This window comes from Crocodylus siamensis, chromosome 15, assembly GCF_052110815.1.
Source record: "Crocodylus siamensis isolate JL-2025a chromosome 15, ASM5211081v1, whole genome shotgun sequence".
Taxonomy (NCBI): Eukaryota; Metazoa; Chordata; order Crocodylia; family Crocodylidae; genus Crocodylus; species Crocodylus siamensis.
Window position 1 is genome coordinate 50,135,260 of NC_143409.1, and position 21,920 is coordinate 50,157,179.

The 21,920-nt window shown below is 54.1% G+C and overlaps 1 protein-coding gene across 10 annotated transcripts; it reads left to right on the plus strand.

Annotated features, from left to right (window-relative positions):
- Window positions 1-1,255: 1,255 nt before the first annotated feature.
- On the plus strand, window positions 1,256-21,868 carry LOC149852710 (TNF receptor-associated factor 1-like). 10 transcript variants are annotated; one of them, XM_090029810.1, is made up of 10 exons: window positions 1,256-1,408; window positions 1,708-1,773; window positions 6,494-6,733; window positions 12,674-12,922; window positions 17,786-17,920; window positions 18,330-18,393; window positions 18,589-18,831; window positions 19,517-19,694; window positions 20,088-20,236; window positions 20,339-21,868. In XM_090029810.1, exons 4-10 carry the CDS (start codon window positions 12,897-12,899, stop codon window positions 20,558-20,560), a joined length of 1,017 nt encoding a protein of 338 aa, XP_089885936.1. In that variant the 5' UTR covers window positions 1,256-1,408; window positions 1,708-1,773; window positions 6,494-6,733; window positions 12,674-12,896; the 3' UTR covers window positions 20,561-21,868. The 10 variants fall into 10 exon arrangements, with proteins under 10 accessions (XP_089885936.1, XP_089885937.1, XP_089885933.1 ...); XM_090029811.1 differs by having other exon boundaries at window positions 1,708-1,769; XM_090029808.1 differs by lacking the exon at window positions 1,256-1,408 and adding an exon at window positions 1,462-1,587.
- Window positions 21,869-21,920: the final 52 nt, after the last annotated feature.

The following is a 21,920-nucleotide window of genomic DNA, read 5'->3' on the forward strand; positions in this document are numbered from 1 at the left end:
TCGAAAGGGCACCAGCAGGTCCCAGCCAAGATGCCTGGATTCACTGCCCCTGCTCAGCTCCAGGTCCCCCCCAGCACCTGCAGCAGTGCCAGGGGCAGCAGGAGGGGCAGAGGCTGGAAGACGTGGCCAAGGTCAGTGGTGGCGCAGCCACGGAGCAGGGTCACGGGGCTGTTGTGGGCTGGCGGGCAGAGAAGGGGTTCAGTGCAGGGGGCTGGGAGCCCAGACACTTGGGTCTCTTGGCAGGAAAGGGTGAGCTGGAGGTGGGACCAGGCGGCCTAAGAGCCTAAACTCCTGGGTTCCCCATGGCTGGGGGGCGGGGCGGTGTTCTCACCTGTGCTCTGGACTTTCACATACTGGTTCATGGGCCCCGTACAGCTCACGCTCTGCAGCTGCTGATGGTTGCACTTGCCTGCTCCTGTCTCTGGGCAGGCGTGGCAGAGCTGCCTGTTGAAGTTCCCCTGGGGCACCTCTGTGTGGGGAGTGGGGGGGTGTTAGGGTAGCTTGTCATATTTTTTGCTTTAAAGTTGCACCTGTTTATCGAGTGGTGAATTATAGCATTGTTTAAAGTTTTCTTTACATTCAGCCTAAAGTTCTGTATCGTCTCATTGTTATCTGAACTTTTCAGTGTGCTGGCATTTGCAGTATCAACTGGCCTTGTTTCCTGCAAGCAGCTTATAGCCTGGAGTTTGCTCGCATGATGTTTCTGTCCGTTTTCTATCTCTGTGAGAAGTTTTTCTAAGACAACATAGTAATAGTTTTGGTACTAGCTCAAATTTACTGAACTTGGCAGTAATCAGCTGAATCAGAGGGAAGAAATGATTGGATATGTTAATGAAAGGTGATAAAGAAGACCAATGGGCAATGCTTAAAGTAAGACACTGGAAAAAGGCCAAATTAAGAGATGTGCTTGTAATGGGGATGTTGAACAAAGGAATATGCTGACAGGATAAAATATGAACAATACGCTGACTGCAGATAGACCAATCCAAAAGCAAGAAGTCGTCAAAGGAGACAAGCTAAAGAAAAGCATAAAAGGGGAAAGCAAGAAAGTTAAGTGTCGTCATCATCCTCATCATCATCATCATCATTTACATCATGAATCCAGCCTTCATCATCTGTCCCGATCATCCCAGCCAACGATGCACCCTTGGGGGGGGCATTATTTGGAAGTTGAGGCGGGTGCTGCCCCTTTGTGGCCACTCAGGAGGCTTCAGCCCACGGAGGCGGGGGAGGGGCTGGGGCTATGGTGTGGGGGGGACGACACACACCTGGGTTCCCTGCGAGTTGAACGGGCTCATGTGATTTCTGTGGCAGGAAGCCACCTTTGTTTCTCCCCAAAATCTCTGTGCTGTGACTGTGATTAGGATGGGCCCAGGAGAAGAGGCACGCCTTTACCCTCTCTCTTTAGGTAACCTGAGCTGGCTGCATTCCTGAGGGAGGGGGAACCTGCTCCCTCTGCCCACGTGACCGGTATCACCTACCTGGGTGAGGGGCATCTACCTGGGGGGCTGGAGTCTGCCCGGCAACTAGTGCTGTATTTCAGATTTGTTGGCCAACAGCCAACCAGAGCTGGCTCCATCGGACCAGGTGAATGAGGTCACAGGGGCTATATAAGTTAAGACTGCCCAGGAGGAGGGGGCAGCAGCCATGCGGGGGACTCAGACTTAGAGAGGAGCCTTAACATCTGAAACTGGCTCTCTCTCCCAGAACTCATGAACAAGGAACTGCCCGCCTCCAGAGGGGATTTCACCAGCCTTGGGATGAAGCGTGTGAGTAAGTTACTTGAGATCTGATTAGATATCTAGCTGGCAATAACTCAGATGCGTGATCAAAAGGCTACCACAGCCAGTCTGTTTGCTTTTTAGGATTTCTAGGATATTGCTCAATCTTGTACCCTATTTTCACCCTACCCCCTGTAATCAATACATTTCTCCTTTGTGACTGGTGTGGGAGACTTATTGAGGAGTGGGTCTAAATTATGCCCAAGAGACCCCTTAGGTCTGCGGACTAAGGGAGACTTTCATTTTTGCCCCCGACTTGGGGAAGTGCCCCAAGTGCCTGTACTGGGTTGAGCATCCATAGGACTATTAAGCCTGTGTTTCCCCAAGGACACAGGGCCGAGAGAGTCCCTTCTCGGGGTGGTGGCAGCTACGTTACCCCCAGGCTAGTGAGTGTGCTCCAGGAAGGGGGTCGGCCGGACGTAAGGCGCCCCTAGGGAGGCATTCGGAGCCTGGAAGGTGGGTGGGTGCAGGGAGGTGGGCGGCTCAACACAGGAGCGCCCCCTACTGGCCCGCCACAATTTCGAGCTCAGATACCTGGGTTCTGTGAGCATGTCCCAGACTTGGAAAACACCCTGAGGCTGGGCTGCGGGAACTGTAACTTGCTCCCTTCAGACACCATGGTCAGACTGAGCATATCCAGCACTAGCTGCTACACAGACCTGTGCAAAGCGATCGACATGCGTACGTACGGCCCCTCCCCAGAGCCAACTGCATCCTGACCCATTACACCCAGCCTTGTCCCCACCAGAGCCAGGTGCAGCTCCTCTCCTGGCTGTATCCACCCCCATCCCCACCAAAGCCCCTGCCTCCCACGCCTGTTACACCCAGCCTGATGCCCTCTAGATCCAGCTGCAGCTTCTGTACCCATTTTACTGAGCCCACTGCCCCGCAGAGCCAGCTGCATCCCAGCCCTGTGTGCCCACAGGCCTGCCCAACTTTGCCTTGAGTCCCCTGAGTCAGAGCTGCGTGGGATCTGCCACCACCTGTGGCCCCAACCCCCCAACCTTCACCTACAGTGACCCCCAGGCCCAGTGTCTGCCTGGTAAGGCCCGGACACCTGGGATCCTCCTGCAGGGGAAGGGGGAGCGGTTCTAGGCTCCTTCCTCACACCGGGTGGGGGAAGACACCTGGGTCCTGTCCCCACTCTGGGAAGGGACATTTGTGGGTACTGAGAGCCCAGGCACCTGGGTTCCCCCCCAGCCCTGGTAGGTAGCAGGCCCGGTGCTGCCTTAAAACCACAGTGGCTGGGTTCAGAGCTCGGACGCCCGGGTCCTCTGCTGGGAGGAGTGGGGCAGGGGTGACAGTGGGGGGCTGGACATCTGGACACCTGGGTGCTCAGGACAGGGTACAGGTTGGGGCTTACATGGGCACTGGGAGGAACTGCGGGGAGGTGGTTGGGGGGAGCTGAAGGCACAGGGTGACTTAGAACTCATCTGGAAAGAACCCAGGCCTCCGCCTCCACCCACTTTTTCTAAGGGCCTTTGTACATGCCACAAAATTGAACTTTAAAGCAGCTTAAATGCTCTTGTGCAACACTTTAATGGTGTATTGCACTTTAAATGACTTTGGTACGCAGCACAATAAAACAACTCTGAGTGCAGCAGCCAGGGAGGGAAGCACCAAGCCCCGCGGGGGCAGCTCAGGGGCTGTGTGCCCCGGCGGCAGCCTGTGCAGGCAGGATCCACTGAAGAAAAAGAAAGTGGCGAGCCTGATTTTTATTTTTTTTCTTCTCCCTGGAGATTGCCTGCTTGAGCTATGCTGGGCCCGGTGCTTCCCTCTGCAGCTGTGGTGGGAGCTGGTGCTTCCTTCCCCAGCTCCAGGGCCCCCCGGACTGCTCAGGCCAGGTGCCAGTGGGTGGGTGCTGCCTGGGGGGGCACCACCGCGGAGGGAAGCATTCCCCCCCTGCACCTCAGGGACAGCTCACCCTGCCAGCAGCTCATCCCTCACCAGGGGAGAGGCAGGTAAGGTTCAGGACCCCACCCTTGTGTACATGCCATGGGGGTTTAGTTCAGTTTAAATTGAAGCAGTGTTTTTAAAAACCCACTGTTTCAATTTAGGGAAAACTAAGCCAAGATAAACCCCTGTGGCATGTACAGGCACCCTAAGATACCGGCTCCTACTCCCTGCAGAGCCCAAGCATCCGGGTTCCTGGACCCTGCTGCTCTCACCCGCCATGCCAGAGGCACTGTCTGCAGGGATGGTGGGGGTAGCTCTGTACTTATCCTGGGGGCCAGGGCAGACATGGGAATAGTCCCTGCCAGGGCGGGGAGAAAATCCGGGTGTCTGGGTAGGAAGGAAGCTCTGCAGCCTCTGGGTATTCCCAGTTTAGACTGTGGAACCTATACTGGGCATCATGCTGAAGGGATATAAACCATATATTGGCCTCTCTCCAGGCCCTGAGATGTGGCTGGCTCTGGGGGCCATCCGGATGGGTATAACGGGGCTGGTAGCTGCAGCTCATTCTTGGCAGGGGAGCAAGGCTGAGTGTAATGGGGACAGGAGCTGCAGCTGGTTCTGGGGTGGAGCAATAGGTTGTTTACCCAGAGCCAGGCACTGACAGTTGCTTTGGGGCTGGGGTTTGTTAACTGAGCAATTAACTAGCAGAGGTGTCGCAAGAAAGTTCCTCCCTGCCCCCCCACACTGACACCTGGGTCAAGGCCCTGTGAGGAGTCCTACTGGAAACTGGGCCTGACAATCCCAGGAAGGGAGTTGCCCCAGATTGCAACACTCCCCCCAACCCTGTCCATCTTGGAGAGGGAGGGAGCCATGGTATCCAGGCTCCCAGCTCCCCCTGCTCTAGTCCCCTCAGCCTCACTTCCCCCCGGAGCTGGAGAGAACCCAGGTGTCCGGGCTGCCCACGCACCCCCTTCCCTGCCCACCCCCGCCCCAGCACATCCCAGCGTGCCAAAGCTGCCTGGGAGTGCCTGTGCCTACCTCGGCACCTTTGTTTTAAGCCAGAGGTGCCCAATCCCTGGCCAGTGGCGATGCATATGGGGTGCACGTGCAGCCCCTGAGAGTGCTGGTGCACCCCCCTGACAGTCAGCGTTTCCTTCTTAGGCAATGGGGGGGCAGGCAGGAGCACTGGTGCCCCCCTGAGAGCACCAGCCAGGGAGTTGGGGCACCAGGAGAAGCACCACTGGCACTTCCGGGCTCACCCCTGGCACTTCTGGGTCAGCATTATCGGCCATGGGGGGACCTCACCCAACCCCATCCATCCCACCCCTGGCCACTGACCAACCGCTGACTCAGGAGCCACCAGGCGCCCATGCCCCAGGCTCTGCTGCTTTCCCTGGGCATAGCATTCCCATCCTCAGCCTGATTCCTCCACACTAGCCCTAATCCCCCAGGATCCCTGAACCCTGGCCAGGCTGTTCTCACCATCCCTTAGCCCCCAGGGCCCCCTCCAGGTCTCCATCCTCACCACCGCAACCCAGTCATCCAGTCACAAGCAGAATCCCAACACCAAATACTGTAAATACAGCCTGCCCAACTCAAACCCTCCCCACTCTGAGTCACTGCCTCACTACACCCCAAGTCCCCTTTAGCTCCATCCTCCCAGCCCTTCTGGGTAGCTCAGGTGTTTGCCAGTCTGTCTCCTGCCCCATCTCCCCCAGGAGCTGTCACCCTGCAGCCTGCGGGGCCAGATTGGCTGCTTGGTCCCAGGCACTCAGTTTCTGTGCCCCCATAGCACAGCCCCTTCCCATCCTGCAGCTTCCCAGACACCCCCATGGGTTTCTGCTTTAGCTTGAAAGCCAGCTTGTTGTCCTCTGCTGCAGCTGAGCTCCGCTGCTTGCAACCTTTCTTCAGGGTCTGCTGCCCCTCAGCGCCTCTAGCTGCTGGGCTGGATATATGTGGCAGGAGAGGTGACTGAGGCCCAGCCTCAAGACTTCAGTGGAATAACTTTGTAGTGTATTCCTCTCCCTGTCATGCTATTGATGGATGGAACATGTGGCCAGTGACTACTGAAGCCGCCTGGTTAATCATACCTTCAGTGTAATGGGTAGATGGGGGCCTAGGAAACATACCCAGCATTTTCAGTGTAAGGCCTAAGATTCTTCCAGACGGGGACCCCTTAAACTGGTATTCTCCTTCCTGCACACAGCTCATGTTCTTCACCATTACTGTTCTCAGTGGCAGCAGATAACAGAACAAGGAGCAGTGGTCTCAAGTTGCAGCAAGGGAAGTTTAGGTTGGATATTAGGAAAAACTTTGTCACTAGGAGGGTAATAAAGCACAGGAACAGGTTACCCAGAGAGGTGGTGCAATCTCCATCCTTGGAGGTTTTTAAGACCCGGCTTGACAGAGCCTTGGCTGGGTTGATCTAGTTGGTGCTGGTCCTGCTTTGAGCAGGAGTTGGACTAGATGACCTCCTGAGGTCTTTTCTATGACTAATGTCTTATTCACCAAGTCAATGTGATCTCAGGTGAATCTAACTTCAGGGCTGGTTGACTCTTTTTGTAGCTGGATGGCCATTTTTATGGCGTAATCAGGACTTTGGACATGTGGCTGGTCTAGCTTTATTGCTCAGGTCACCAGTGAATTGTGTGATAATGACTTTGCAACGGTGGCCTATCTTTATTGTGCAGGTGAATTGTGTAATGCAACTGGTGAATTGTGTAATGCACATAACTTGTGCCAGGCCCTCAGTGTCTTTTTTTCCCCTATTTGTGTGTGTGTGTGTTTTCTTTTTCCTTTCTTATTGGGTCATTCAGTGGTCATGAGGCCTGTTTTCCAAAAACTGCTTTTTGGTCCGGTGGCTTTTGCCACCTGACACAGATCCAAGTTGTGTTTTCTGCATCACTTTTGGGATTGGGAAGATGACTTGCTAGTGTCAGCCTGCCAGAGCACCCAGACTCCAGTGGTCTGTGCATCAAAAGCAACAGCAACCAGATACCACCCAAGAAGACACTCTGCATGCCTCAGGACGACACAGGACCCTGACCTTGGATTCGGTAAGTGGTAAACTACCCTCTTGGAGAGTCACAACCAGTAATGGCACAATCCTTTGAGTTAGGCAATCCCTTCCTTTCCTCCCTCCAAAGTCCTCCAGAGGTTAATGACATACAGACACTGGGTAATAGAGAAAGGCAGTCTGTACAGGTTTCAGAAAGAAGTGGGGTGGACTTGGATGGGAATCTGAAGGGTACTGGCAGAGCTGAAGAACAGTAACGAAAGTAAAAAATGTAGTTTCAGAAGCTCTGGGCACAGCTGGTAGGTGGTGGAGACAGCGTGCAACCAGAATAGCCGAACAGACTATAGAGAAGACCAAGGAGACAGAAGAAGCTGCATAGGCCATAGAGCACTGGAAGCCACAGGCTGGATCATCAGACTTGAAGGGCAGTCATTAGTGGCTCAGCTAGCAGCTGGTATCAAGGGGAGTCCCCCAGGGGTTGGTCCTGAGGCCAGATTTGTTCAGTTTCTTCATCAGCAACCTGGAAGATGGCACAGAGTGCACCCTCAGCAAGTCTGCAGATGACACCAAGCTGGGGGGAGTAGTAGATCTGCTGGAGGGTAGGATGAGTTTTCAGAGTGATCAAGACAAATTGGAGGATTGGGCCAAAAGGAGTCTCAAGACAAACGCAAGGCCCTGCACTTAGAACAGAGCAATCCCAGGCTGGGGGCTAACTGGCTGGGCAGCAGCTCTGCAGAGAAAGCCCTGGGGGTGACAGTGGACAATAAGCTGAATATGAGCCAGCAGTGTGCCCGTGTTGCCAAGAAGGCTAATGGCATCCTGGGCTGCATTGGGAAAAGTGTTGTCAGTAGGTCAAGGGAAGTAATTATTTCCCTCCATTCTGCACTGGTGAAGCCATGTCTGGAGTCCTGTGTCCAGTTTTGAAGGCCCCGCTACAGAAAGGATGTGAACAAATTGGAGACTCCAGTGAAGGGCAATGAAAATGGTTTTGGGGCTGAGACGCATGACTTGTGAGGAGAGGCTGAGGGAACTGACTTATCAGTCTGGAGAAGAGAAGACTGACGGGGGATTTAATAGCAGCCTTCAACTCCCTGCGGGGGGTTGCAAAGAGGATGGAGCAGGTGACAGAATGGGCTCAGGTTGCAGCAATGGAAGTTGAGGTTGGTGTGACAGGCGCTTGGTGCATTTGTCACTTTAAGAGAAGAGCCTGCTCAGGAAGTAACCAGTAGGTGAGGTAGTGGCCAACTAAGCAGACAGCTGGCCAGGACTGGAGCCATATAAGCCCAGGGCCCAAGCCGGTCAGGCAGTCTAGTCCTGGGAGCCGCCGGGATAGGAGCTGAGGGCAGCAGGACTGCTAGCAGAACAGCACAGAGCCCAGGAAGAGGGCAGCCCTGGGAAGAGACAGCAGATGAGCCCCTAGCCCACTGAGGGGCAGAGCATGGGGCCAGAGAGCAGTGTGGGGCTGAGGGGACTCTGTGGCCTGTTCACAGAGGGGACCTGGAAGCTGTGGTCTCTGCGGTCTCAGGGGGGACACGGCCCGGCCCCACGTCTCCCGGGGTCTGGACCACGTGGGGTGCGGAGGAGGGGATGGGCCCTGCCCTGTGAGGACAGCTCAGCAGAGCCCCTCGGCCCCGTTCTGTCTCCCCTCTGCCACAGGCCCAAACCCACATCTCCCTTGTCCCACGTGTCCAAGGAACCTGAGGAAACGGAGGACCCTGGTGCTGCCTCCCCATGACCATCCAGCCCCACCGTCGTGGGGGATCCTCCCGCGGGGCCGTCACTGCTGGGCTAGCTTAGGGAGGAAGCTGTGTGGCTTCACAGGCCCAGACAATCCATGGGGACGCCCTGAAGAGCCCCCGCACCCATCTCCCACAGCTGGCATCAGGGAACAGTCATATATGTCCCATCCCACCCTGGAGTCCACCATCTCTAGGTCCTTCCCATGGGAATGGCACCAAGAGAGACCGCGTTTGGCATCTGCCTTGCATCCTGTTAGGATGTGGGGACATCTTCCAACACCTTCATTACTACAAGGTCCAGACCACCGGCATGATGGGGCTCCAGCACCATGCCCTGGCTCTATCAGCAGTAGGTGGGTAACAGCATATTGTTCCATGGATGTAGGTTGTGATATTTTCCCCTGTCCCTCTTAGTTAAGGCTGTTCTTGACAAATGCACTCCAGGTGTTTTCCTGTCCCCGATTGCCCAGGGATGAGGTCAGGCAGAGGATTCCTGGCTTTCCTGGGTACTGATTTCTGGGTGTCCCCAGGGGGAACAGGTTGCTGTATGTCCAGAGCAGATGTCTGTGAAATCATGAAAGATGCAGAGAAAGGAAAGAGATAGCTCACCCTTTGATTCTGAAGTCAGTCAAAAAACAGGGCTCTAGACTAACTAAATAAGAGAAAGGGAGGGGGAACTAAGTCTAAGCCATAAAAGCTAGTGCTCGCTCACTCTTTCTCTCTCTCAAATATAGATAGATAGATATAAAATGTGTATTATATTAGGAAAATTATGTTCGCTCTGTGCATGTGTGTGTATAGACATAGATATAAATACAGATAAATAGATAGATATTATTTAATTAGTCCATAAAGGTGCATTGCTACCCTGCCTTATTACCGAAGGAATCAATGGCTCGTTAATGGCCTATTTCACTTCACAGGTATTGACCTTTCTCTCGCCTTTTCAATGGTCATGACTGATGAAGCTAAACTTCCTTGGGGGGCAAAGTTGTTCTCTGCTACCTCTGGTCTCTTCTCCCATTTCACAGTTCTTTAGCCAACATCAGAGGTCCCGTTCCCCGCACCCCCCATGGAAACCAGGCTTCAGCAGTCTGTTGAGTTTTATTTGAGTCGGAGAGGGAGAGGGAGTCAGCTGAAGATGAGCCTGCCCTTGTTCTTTGCAACTATAGCTCTGGGCATGGAAAAATGTATCCTGCCTTTCAAAAAGAAAGTGTGTGTTATATTTGGGAGCGGGTTATATGCGAGAGAATATAGTAGCAGAACTAGGGGGCACCCACTGAAATTAATGGGAGACAAATTTAAAACAAATGAGAGAACCGACTTTAGCACAGGAGGATGTAGAGGCAGAGAGCAAAGCCAGCTTCATCCAGTGGTTAAAGCACATTCGCAGAGGATGGATCCATTAATGGCTACAAAACGGGGGGATCTGACATCTTAAACCAACGGCAGTGGATGCCAGTGGCCATGTGAACAGAGGTAGATCACTCTTAGATAGACTATGTCTATATACACTCCACTAAAACATCTATCATGGCCCCTGTCAGAGACAGGAGATTGAGCTTCTGTTACTACAAGGAAAGATCTTTTCCTCTTCAGCTCGCAAAGCCAGGTGTGTGTGATATGCCAGGGCACATTATATGCTAGAAAATGCAGTCATTTTAGTCTTCCTCTGCTTTTATTCTTGCTTCTTACAGAGTGAGAGCATTGACTTGCATTTCAGTGTGGAAATTGCTCTCACAATGTTCATATATTAAGTTTTTAGGGGACTTGATTGTGGGGGCAGGATTACTACCCTTCCTTGGCGAGCACATCTGGAGGTTGAGAGTGCAATGGTGCAATTGGGGAAAAGCATCTTTAGGGCCTATTTTTGCAAGAAAGTGTGACTCAGAAATAGGGGGGACTAATGACACAACAGCATTCAACAATCTGGCCCCTTTTTTGCCTAATTTGTTGTGGTGGGGGTGTGGTTCAATTTAATATATAATCTAGCAAATGAGTGCCTGGTGCAGGAGTTATGTTTGCATTTGCTTTGATCTTCAACTAAATAGTGCAGCCCTAGCCTGCTAGCAGATTAGTAAAGCTTCTAGTTTCTCTTTAACAGGAGAGGAATGTGCAGTGTTACATGTGACGATGCACCGCACCGCCTGTTCCCCACTCTTCAAAATCCACCCGTGCCCAGAGAACTGCAGACCTGGCAGCTCAAGTTCAAGGGCAGGTGGATCTGGGCACAGAGATGAAAGAAAGGCAGGCCAGGGAATAGATAATGGCTTGGTCTGGGGAAGCTGGAGTCAAGTTAACTGAATATCCGGTCATAAGGGGGTGATGTCCCCAGCATGACCACATCTCTGTATTAGGATCAAAGCAGTCTAATATATGTAGATTTATGCAAAGCTCCCCCTCATACCTGATCTGGGGAGAAGATAACAGAGCTGTGGTGTGTGCAGGTCTATGCTAGATGACCGCAGCAGGAAGAAGGGGCAGATGAGTGGCCTTCTTCTAGCCGGTAACAACAACATCCTGAATTTATGGGGTAAGAATGAGGGATTTTCATACCCCTGGTGTCTGCAAGGAGGAAAATCCAGCAGAGCGAGGAGGGTGATTCAGCTGAACGGACACAAGGGGGCACTAGACTGCCACATACATGGTTGACTTGGCCTCTATCCTTATGTGTGTAGCTTGTTTCGTCGGATTACTCTTTCATTTGTACCTATCAGGGCTGACCCTGGCTTTCTGGATAAACAAGGGAAGGAAGAATGGGTCAGGCAGGAATATAGGATCCCAGGTTCACAAGCAAGTCAGGCTAGAAAGGACGCCAGTGTCACATCTAGTCCCGCCCATGCTCCAGGCAGAATGATCCCAGACTCTACCATCCCAGCCAGGACGCTGCCAGGGATGGAGACCCCGCCACCTCTCCGGGCAGCCTGTTCCCAGTGCTGGAGCCCCCTCATGGTCACAAAATTCCTCCTCCTGCAGCCTGAGGCCATTGCTCCTAGTCCGGCCCCCTCTGGCCACAGATAAAAGCCTATTTTTATCCTCTCTGGCTGTGCCCTTCAGGGATATGAAGGTTGGTATTATATCCCCCCCTCCCCCCCCCCCCCCCAGTCTTCTCATCTCCACATTCAATCACTCTAGCTCTTTCAGCCTTTCCTCATCAGTCTTGCCTCCAAAGCCCCTAATAATTTGTGTCACTCTGCCCTGGGATCTTTCCAATCTCTCTACCTCCTTGAAGTAAAAACTGGTCACAGGACTCCAGGGGAGGCCTGAATTGAGTGGGGGAATCCCTGCCGTGGATTTGCAAGTGACATTCCTGTTACTATAACTCCGGAGGCAGTTGGCCTTTTTTTGCAACAAGAACACCCTGGTAGCTCATACTCAGCTTGTTATGGTCTACTATAACCCCAGGTCCCTCTCTGCTGTACTGCAGCCCAGCCAGTTATTCCCCAGGCTGCCTATTGTTATGCCCTCACCCCTTTCATCTCTGCTCGCAATTCTGGATCATCACAGATCTTGTCCCATCTCTTGTAGCCCTGGAGAGAGGTTCCCAGTTCCCACTCCCCCTCTGTGGTGGAAGATGCAGAGAAAGAGGTACCTCTGATGCAGGAGGTGGTGCCTTCTGGGAGGTCTTCTACCCAGACAGTAGAACATCACCCTCTTTGAGACCTCCAAGGGGTCATCACAGGATGGCAGCATTGTAGGGATGGACCTTGTGGGTTATCTGGTCCAATCCTCCATGTCCAGAGCTTATCCAGCCTTCTCTTGGAAACCTCCAGCACCATTCCCCAGGGCTGCATTCTGCTGCCTTGATGGATCTCAACACCCTTCCAATGCAGACGAGCTATTTTCTCCCAGAAGGTCCTTTGATTAGAAGCTTTGGTTCAGTTTCCATTCAAAATGTCGAACAGTTGAGAAATACCCTCTAAGTTGCTGTCTTCTGGGAGGCCTCCTACCACTGGAGAGGAGAAACCACTTCCTCTGCAACCTCCAGATTCTGCGCAGACCCAAGACGGGGCTGTTGGGTTATTTCCATCAAGGCAGCCTCTGAAAACTTCCCGTTTACCACAGAAACCTCTCAAAATGCCCACAAGACTAAGAGTTATTTCACTTTCAGCTTTGACATTTCAGGTTTGAAATGATGGAGGTGGGCACCCGGGTCTTTTCCAATGCTGAGATCACGTGGGTTTTGGGAATTTCTCTTTGTGCTCAGAAGTGTCTCTGTCGCCTTCATTTCCTTCCTACAGAGGAAACTTCTCTCCTACATTAAGCCCGTGGACTCCTTCAGGCAACAGAAAACCTCCATAATCCGCCCTGGATCTGCTGGTATCAAGTCCCTCAGCCAATGATACTTCTGTCTGGGGCTCTGTGTGCTTCCAGCATAACTGGTCCTGAACATACGACCACTCTACTCACCTTTGAGCTGTCCAGTGACTTGGTCACGATTCATCTCTGGTCACAGAAGTCACCATGACATCCTGTTGCCTAGCTGGCAGGTACCCTTGTGAGTTGGCTGCAGATAAAGGAGGCAGAAATAGGTTTACAGCTCAACCCTGAATTTGCTGAGTGCTCCACATTGCCCTTCAGCCTACAGCCCATTTCTATAGACAGCTGGTTCTAAATATTTTAATAAATGGCCTCTGGTTTTGTTTAAATATCTTTGTTTTGCTGAAACTTTGGGGACTGGACTGAACCAGACCTCTCATAGACTTAAAAGGTGCCCATTACTTGGGATTTATATCCTCGGGAGAGTAGAAGGTGTGGCGTGCTGTTCGTCACCATCATGTGTCTTCTCTACCTTAAATTATGGCCTTCTCTGACAAGGCTGTTTTGTTTTTCCACATGATTGAAGCATCCTGACATCAACACATACCTATCATAACAAAATGGCACCCAGCACATTTGGCTATATCAGTCACTACTAATATTTTAAGAGAAAGCTGTGAGATTACTTCATCTGTGGCCTCCCCCTACACTGTCTCCTTTTGGGCCCTGTGCTTTGTTTAATTGGCTCTCCCGATGGGTTTAGTCAGACGTGCTGATGGCTTCCTTTATTTGCTGACTAATTGTCACAGTGGCAAATGTCCAGGCTGATTGCTCAGAAACAGGCTTTGGGGCTTTCTGCTTAGCCAACACTTCTGTGGCTTGGCCCAGGCCCCTTGTAAATGGCCAAGGCTTGGGAACAACCCCGTCCCCCATCAAAATAGATCCCATCTGGCCCTTATACCCACCTCATTAAAGATTAAACAGGGCCCCGTCCCCTTCCTGCCCCTAACAAGAGGTCATTTTCCACTGACGTGCCCCCACAACCCAGCGCTGTGATGATGATGCTGCCATATTGTTTTTCCCTCCAGAGAAAATCGCCCTGGGATTATAGGCCCAGTTGGCCTATAGCCAAGCTGTTGCCTATCCCCATCCTGGCTTTGGGCTTTTGTGTATTTTTGGCCACAAATTGAAAACACCACAGCAGAATGCATCCTCTACGCAGATTTGAGGCTATTCATTATAATGTTATTGGCTTTTTTAGGGCTTGGGAAGGGTAGGAGCCACTTGAGGTCTTTCTCTGGAGATGTGGACCGATTTTTTTTTTTAGAGGGGAAGCTAAAATTGAACCTTAAAGCGTAGGGTAGTGAGAGATCCCTTGAATCATGTGGTAATTACATGCAAATTCACAGTGGGCTGGCGTGAGGGGAGTGTGGGCTACTGTCCGGCGGGGCCCGGCCTCCCTTCGCTGCGTCCTTTGGGGGTCGGGGCCAAGTTAAGGGGGTACGAGGAGACCAGTTGGCCTGGAGGTGAGGCCTCCAGCACCATGCCAGGCCCTGGCCATGGCCTCACTCCCTGTTGGGATGGATTAGGTCAGCCCGGGCCCAGGCCCAGGCATGTCCTGCCCCACACGGGCCTCCATAGTGTCTGGGGTCAGTGCCGTGCAGACAAGGCCAGCGCAGGGGTGGGAGAGCAGGGGGTGCTTGGGGCTGAGGTGGCCAACTAGACAGGACCTGGGTAGCATGGGGGTCACTGGTGTTCCCCTCATGTAGGGAACATGACTGAGTGCTAGTGCTTTGCACTTGTGTGTACACATACGCACACACATACACACAAGAACGGACAGACAGATACAGCCACAAATGAAGACACAGGCACACACAGTGAAAGACAGATGCCTGCACAGAGAGACGAACACAGACACACACACATAAATCTGCACACGTGTATACACACATGCGCGGCTGCCCAACATACAGCGACACATTAACTGTACACAGTGCCCTTTACACAGGCACTCCACTCTCGGACAGATGTACAAACACACACATGGACACCATGCCCATTACCCACATGATCTGACATGCACACACAGTGACACAGACCCTTTTATACACACATGTGCTCTCCAGCATGTCCGCGTGCACACACGCAGAGCCACAAATGAAGAAACAGGTGGTCATAACTATAGACATGTGCACACATGTACACACTCACACAGGTGGCTACCCAGCACATAGTCACACACACACACACACACACACATACACACACCCCTAAAAAGACTCTCCATGACATATGTACACACATGCACACACAGAGTAATACATGACCCATCACACACAAGCTCTCTGACACACACAGTGACACACAGACATGATGGACAGACAGACAGACACACACACACACACCCATCTCTCACATCTGGAGACACACAGAGACACTGGCACAGATGTAATGGACAGAGATGCAAAGACAAATAGTGGCAGACACACAGAAACAGAGGGACACAGCCACAAATGGAAACATAAGACAGACAGATGCGCACACATGGAGACCAATACACACCTATCCATGTGAACACATACATCCTATTTCACACGGACAGACTGCCCTCTCTCTCTCTTTCTCTCTCACTCACACACTGTTTCTTTCTCTTTCTCGCACACACAGACCATATCTTTCACAACTGGAGACAGGTACACACACACACGGAGGTGCACACATACAAATGAAGCTGCAGACAGACACACAGATGTGATAGACAGGAACACATACAGAGTAGACATACACAAATAGTGGTAGACATGCACATGTGCGCACACACTTGCACAGACCATCTCTCATATCCGGAGACAGACACACACACACACGAACAGATACAGCCAAAAATGAAGACAGACACACACACTACCAGACAGATGCGCATGTGTGCACACACACTTACACGCACGCACACACCAGCACAGACATGACAGATGCAGGATAGACACAGACACACACAGCCACAAATGAAGACATAGACAGATGCATACATGCAGAGACTAGCACACACGCACACAGACACAAACATCTCACACACACACACACAGAGAACTGTTTCCTTCCCACCCACCATGGCCTCCCCTCCGGGCCTTTCCCAGTGGCCGAGGCGGGGGGTTCCCGGGCTAGGGTGGGGGGTTCCTGCCGGGAGGCCCCTGGGGCTGCCCCACTGTCCTGGGCAGGAGGGTAGTGCCCAAGGGGGGCAGAGCAGGGACCCATAGCTGGGGGGGTGTTGCACCAGGAGGGGACACAAGGTGCCCCAGCCCCCGCAGACACCTTCAGCTATTTCCTTCCTCTTCCTTCCCCTCCCTGGGCCTGCCCCCACACACAGACACACATGACGCGGGGGCCGGGGAGGGCTGTGAGTCACTGGGGACCCGTGACGCAGGCCTTGGCTTGGCTGTGGCAGTCAGGACCTGGCCGCAGAGAGAGGAGGACGTGGCACTGGGTGAGCTGAAGCTGCGGGTGCGGGGGAGATGGATGGATGCATGGATCGCAAGGATGGATGGCTTGGAGGGAGGGAGGGTGTGTAGGGATGGAACGGACATGTAGATGGATGTAGGCAGGGGGCACATGCGAATGGATGGGTGGGAGTGTGGAGATGAAGGGAGGGAGGGATGGAGACATGGGGGTGAATGGTGGATCAGTGTGGGGATGGGGGGTTGACGGCGATGCATGTAGGAGCAGATGGACGCAGTCTATCAGGATGGCTGGATGGACAGATGGATGGGGGATGTCAGGGATGGATGGATGGATGAATGAAAATGGACGGACAGGCAGATGTGGGGATTGATGGATGGCTAGACAGACAGACATGGGATGGATGGATGGATGGGAGCATGTGGGACCAGATGGCTGGATGGGGCTGGGGATGGAGGGACTGAGGGAAAGGAGAGTGTGTGTGTTGGGGGGGGGGGGAGGAGGAAATGGATGGATGGATGGATGGATGGACAGGAAGGGGTGGGGGCAGGGGTTGCATGGCTGGACGGCGGGATGAACGGAGGGCTAGCTTGAACGGAGGGCTAGCTGGATGGGGAAGGATGGAGGGGACGGGTGCTGGCCGGGCTGGGTGGCTACAGGTGGCAGTGCTGGTGCAGATGGGCCGACTCATGACAGGGCCACGGGCTGGATGGACGGGATGAGAGGGAGGGGAATGGCCGTCCCGGCTTCTCCTCGGCCCAGCGGGATCCCCACTAGTGTTGCCCTCCCTGCCTCCAGCCAGGGGAAAGCCCCCTGCCCTGCCCCCCGCCTCCGGGAACTGCTGCTGCCTGAGGGGAGGGGGTTTCCCAGAAGCCTTCAGGGCAGCCAAGGGGGAAACAACTGAAAGCAAAATCCCCCCACACAAGGGCCTTGCTTCACCCCTGTGAGCCCGGCTTGGCCAATCCCCGCCAGGGGAGGGGCTCACCCACCACTTTGCAGCCCATGAGGTTGGGGGATGGAGACAGACAGGCTGTGCCATGTCCCCTCGGCCAGTCACAGTACGGGGAACGCATTTATGACTTGTCTCCCAACCAAGCAGGGCAGAGGGAGGGGATGAGAGCCAAGGAGAGTTCAGGGAAAGGGAAGGAGGCCCTGGCCTCCCAGCCAATCAATGCTCAGGGAGTGAGAGCCAATGAGAAGTCAGGGGATGAGCCTAGAGCTCTGCCTTGTGGCCAGCTGGACCAGGAGCCCGCCATCTTTCTAAGCCAGTCAGCACTCAGGGAACCCACGGTCTGGTCTCTCATACCTGCCAGCCAATCAGCAGGCCAACACCAGGTCCACTAAGCCAATCAGAAGGGGGGAACCAGGGTAGACATACAGCCCATTGGGAAACAAGCCAATCATAGCACAGCACTGCCTCCCACCCAATTGGGGGCTCAGGGCATGCAGTGACAAGAGCCAATGAGAGCTCAGACTGGCGGACAGAGCCCAGAGACAGCCCCAAGAGCTCTCAGCCAATCTGAACTAGCGGGACCAACAACTTAGCAGCTCAGCCAATCCGCCACAGGCTAGGCTGCCCCACCAGCCAACTGCAGTGCTTTAACCCCTTCCTGCCCTGTTCTGTCCCCTGACAGGGACATGAGCTCCATGGTCTTCACCCCCTGGAGCAGCACCGAGACCCTCACAACCCCGCAGGGGGGCGCTGCAGGGGCCCCAGACCCCTATGAGGAGGAGACACCCCCCTGCGGCTGCTACCAGGCCCTGAGGAGGTAAGGGGCACTACAGGGCATCCCCAGGGGCACTAGGCTGCAGGGAGGGGCCAGAGCCAGTTGCAGGGGGCATCCGTCCATGGCAGGGGCAGGTGGGCTGGGTGTAGCCTCCATGGTGGGAGCAGGGGGGGATCCATCCAGGCTGCCATGGGGGACATATCCAACAGGTGACACCAGCCATGGGGGCCAGGTACAGCTCCCCCACACCCGGGTGAGGGCACTATGCCAGTGTCCCACAGCCCTCCCCCTCCACTGCTCACTTGATTGCAGTAACCTCCCCAACCCCCACCAGCGGCCAGGCTGATGCCTGCCTTGGGGGGCCTCTAGGGGGCACTGTGGGACAGGGGGATCCCACAAGGGCAACACTCACCCCGTCCCCCCATTTCTACCCCTCCCTGGCGTATTTCAGGGACCTGCTGGGTCCAGAGGGGTACAGAGCCCCAGTGCAGCCGCTGTTCAATGACCTGGATCGGGTGAGTGGATGTAGGGGACTGGGGGGTGGGGGTGACCAGAAAAGGGGCATTTTACCCTAGTGCAGGCAGTTGGAGGGGGGAGCAAAATGGGCCTGGGGTCCAGCAGGAGGCGGTGGGGCAGGTGCTGGGCTGTGGGGCAGGAAGGACTGAGCAGGGGGCACTGTGCTCAGGGCCCATTCCTTTGTCCCTGCCCAGGTGCATCATGGTCCATTGGAGGCCCACACCGCTCTCCTGCCTGGCAGAGAGGGGGCTCCTGGTGCCAGCGACCTGCTGGGGCCCCTGGAGCGGCGGCTGGAGCGGGTGGAGCTGCAGCAGAAGACCCTGCACAACATCCTGGCTGTGATGAGCCGGGAGCTAAGCCGGCGTGAGGAGCCTGGGGCCGCAGCCTCTGAGGCCCTGGGGGAAGCCCTGGCCCGAATCCTACAGCTGGAGGAGAAGGTGACTCCTTCCTCTTGCCTCTTCCCCACACGCCAATTCATCCCCCATTGCCACCCCCCTCCCTCCCATATGACCCCATGGCATCAGATTTGACCTGTGACCCATCTCAATTGCCCCATAGTCCTTAGTATGGATCCATATGTCACTCCTCTTTGACATATGACCACTCCCCTCTGGCACTACGGTTGACCTTTGACCTTCTGACAGTGGCCTATGACCTTCCAATGGTAGTGTGTGGTCTTCTAAGTGTTGCCTAGGGTCTTTCAACAGTGGCTTGGCATGGTAGCCTGTGGCCTTCTGACAATGGCTTATGAGGCCTCCCATTGCCCACATTAGCCAGCGACCTCTCACTTTTGGCCTGTGACCTTTGTGGACACTGTCAGAATTGACTGACAGGAAGAGCCTTACAAACTCCCTCACCTTTGTCCTTTCAACCATTGTTGAGCAGGCTAAGTCCAATTTTGACCTCTGACCACCCAGCTCTAACTAGGCCTACAAGCCCAAGGCATGTGACCACGGACCGTGACCTCTCATCTGAACCACATCACCCTTCCCCTTTGTCCTCAGCCCCGTTCTACTGTCTCCTACTTCACTCAAATGACCATGAAGTGGGGAAAAACCTTTGCCATAGGGTTGACCCTTCACCTCTGACCCCACCTATGTCTCCCCCCTGACCTCTCTCCAGGTAGCCCATCAGGACTCACTTCTGGCCATCAAGGATGTCATGATCAGCAGCTTGGGTGCCCGCATCCAGACCCTGGAGCAGACATCCTATGATGGGCGCTTCCTCTGGAAGGTCACCGACATCACCCTTCGGAGGCGGGAAGCCCAGACAGGCCAGAGACTTGCCCTCTGCTCCCCCTGTGAGTACCTCCCTCACATAGCCCACTGTGCATCTCATCTATGTCTGCTCCTCTAGTGAATGTCTGTTGAGAGGGGTGAATGGTCCCCACCCCCGTGGAGCCTATTATAGCCCCTATGACATCCACCAGGAGGAAGCCCCAGGGACAAACACCACTCCCCAGCCAGGGAGGCAAAGGGTAGAATGCAGCTCACCCATCCTGTGTCTCAACACATCAAAGCATGCCATTGTCCCCCAGCTAGGAGGACTTGCACATCCCAGCATGCTTCTGGCCGTTCACCTGGCAAGGAGTACAATGGCTTCCTCCAAGATGGCCAGCTGGGTGGAAACCCCTTTACCCAAGGGGTCTTCCAAGGTGGCCACTCACCTTACACACTCTCTCTCCCCACACCAGCTTTCTACACCCGCCGCTACGGCTACAAGCTTTGCCTTAAACTCTTCCTCAACGGGGATGGAGCTGGAGCCGGGACTCACCTCTCGCTCTTCTTGGTGATTATGAGGGGGGAATACGACTTCCAGCTCCAGTGGCCCTTCCAGCACAAGGTGAGCAGGGCACCAGGGACATATGGGGGGCAGTCTCATCCTAGGCCCCTTTCAGTGCAAGCCAAGGGCAGGCTGACCCTGAATCCCACTCTTCTCACCCAGGTCACCTTCAGCCTTCTGGACCAGAGTGGGCAGCGGCACGTGTCCACTTCCTTTCGCCCCCTGGGGACCTCGTCATCCTTCCAACGCCCTGTTGGCAAGAACAACATCGCCAGCGGCCTCCCCGAGTTCTTCCCCTTGCGTCAGCTGGAAGCCCCGAGTGGGGCCACCTACCTCCAAGAGGACACACTGGTCTTCCAGGCTTTGATAGACCCCAATGTCTAAGGTGGGCATTCCCAAAGGACTAGGGCCTCAGGCCCCTAAAACATGGCCAATGCCTTTGACACACCCTTGGCCACCCTTCAAGCTGGCTGGCCACACCATGTCTCCCCAGTAAATGCTTCCTGCAAGATGACCACCAATCAGAGGTGGCCAAAATCTTTAACTCCACCCTTGGTGTCTTTCAAAATGGACGCCTGCACCAAGTCTGCCTGACATAAGCTTCCTTCAAGATGGGTGCCTGTAAGACATGGTCAGCATTTTCAACTGCACCCGTGGCATGTTTCAAGATGGCCACCTGCGCTGTATCTCCCTGGCAAACACTTTCTCCAAGATGGTTAGCCATAGGATAGGCAACGTTTTTGTTGGCAGCTTAAGATGGCTGCCTGTGCTGTGCGCTCCTGCCAAAAGTTTCCTCCAAGATGGTTGCCTGCAAGGTGTAGCCAACACATTTTAAGATGGCTATCGACACAGTACCTTCTTTGGCTCCACCCCTGGCATGTTTCAAGATGGCTGCCCATGCCATGTCTCCCTGCCAAACACTTCCTCCAAGACAGCCACCTGTAACATGTGGCGTTGGCTTTCTTGGATGTTAATATTTAGCTCCAACCTTAACGTGTTTCAAGATGACCACTACTACAGTTTCCCTGACCCCAATGACCACCAGCAAAACACCATCTGGACAAAGGCTACTTTCAAGATGGCTGCCTAAGATGTGGCTCCTGCTTCCAAGATGGCTGCCACGGCAAGGCACCTGCTTGGTGAAGGCTACCCCCATGATGGCTAACCTTCTTCCAAGGCAGTCACCTGCCTCTTAGGTGTCTCTGCCACTAGTCCCTAGCCAATAGTCTCCTTCAAGATAGTGGTCATGACCAATGGAGTCCCCCCACCAACCCAATCCCATGGGATCTATCCAAGATGGCTGCTTGGCACCTTCCAAAATGGCCTCCATCTAATCTGAAGGCTCCGCTCCAAAGCTGGTAACCAAGATGCCTGCCCATGGAAAAATAACAGAGGAGGAGAAACCTACTTGGTGGCCATCTTGAAAGCCACTTTCCAAGATGGCTGGAGATGCTGGGTGGCAGCCATGTTGGAAGAGGTCTTGTGTCACAGGAGCCATGAAGGGATGACAGTGGTCTTCAAAAATGGGTCTTGCTCATGACAGTGGCCTCCTATTGGCCCCCTGCCTGACGTCTGGGACCAACAGGGTGTGATTTTCAACCCCTCCCCCCATTGGTCACATTCCCCAGCAGACTGAGATGAACCTATTTATTTTGACAATATTAAATTTAATTTATTGGTTTATGACTACAAGGGGGGTGGAGTCTTGTGCTTCTATCATCTCCCACCCAGGAGCGCCAGGACC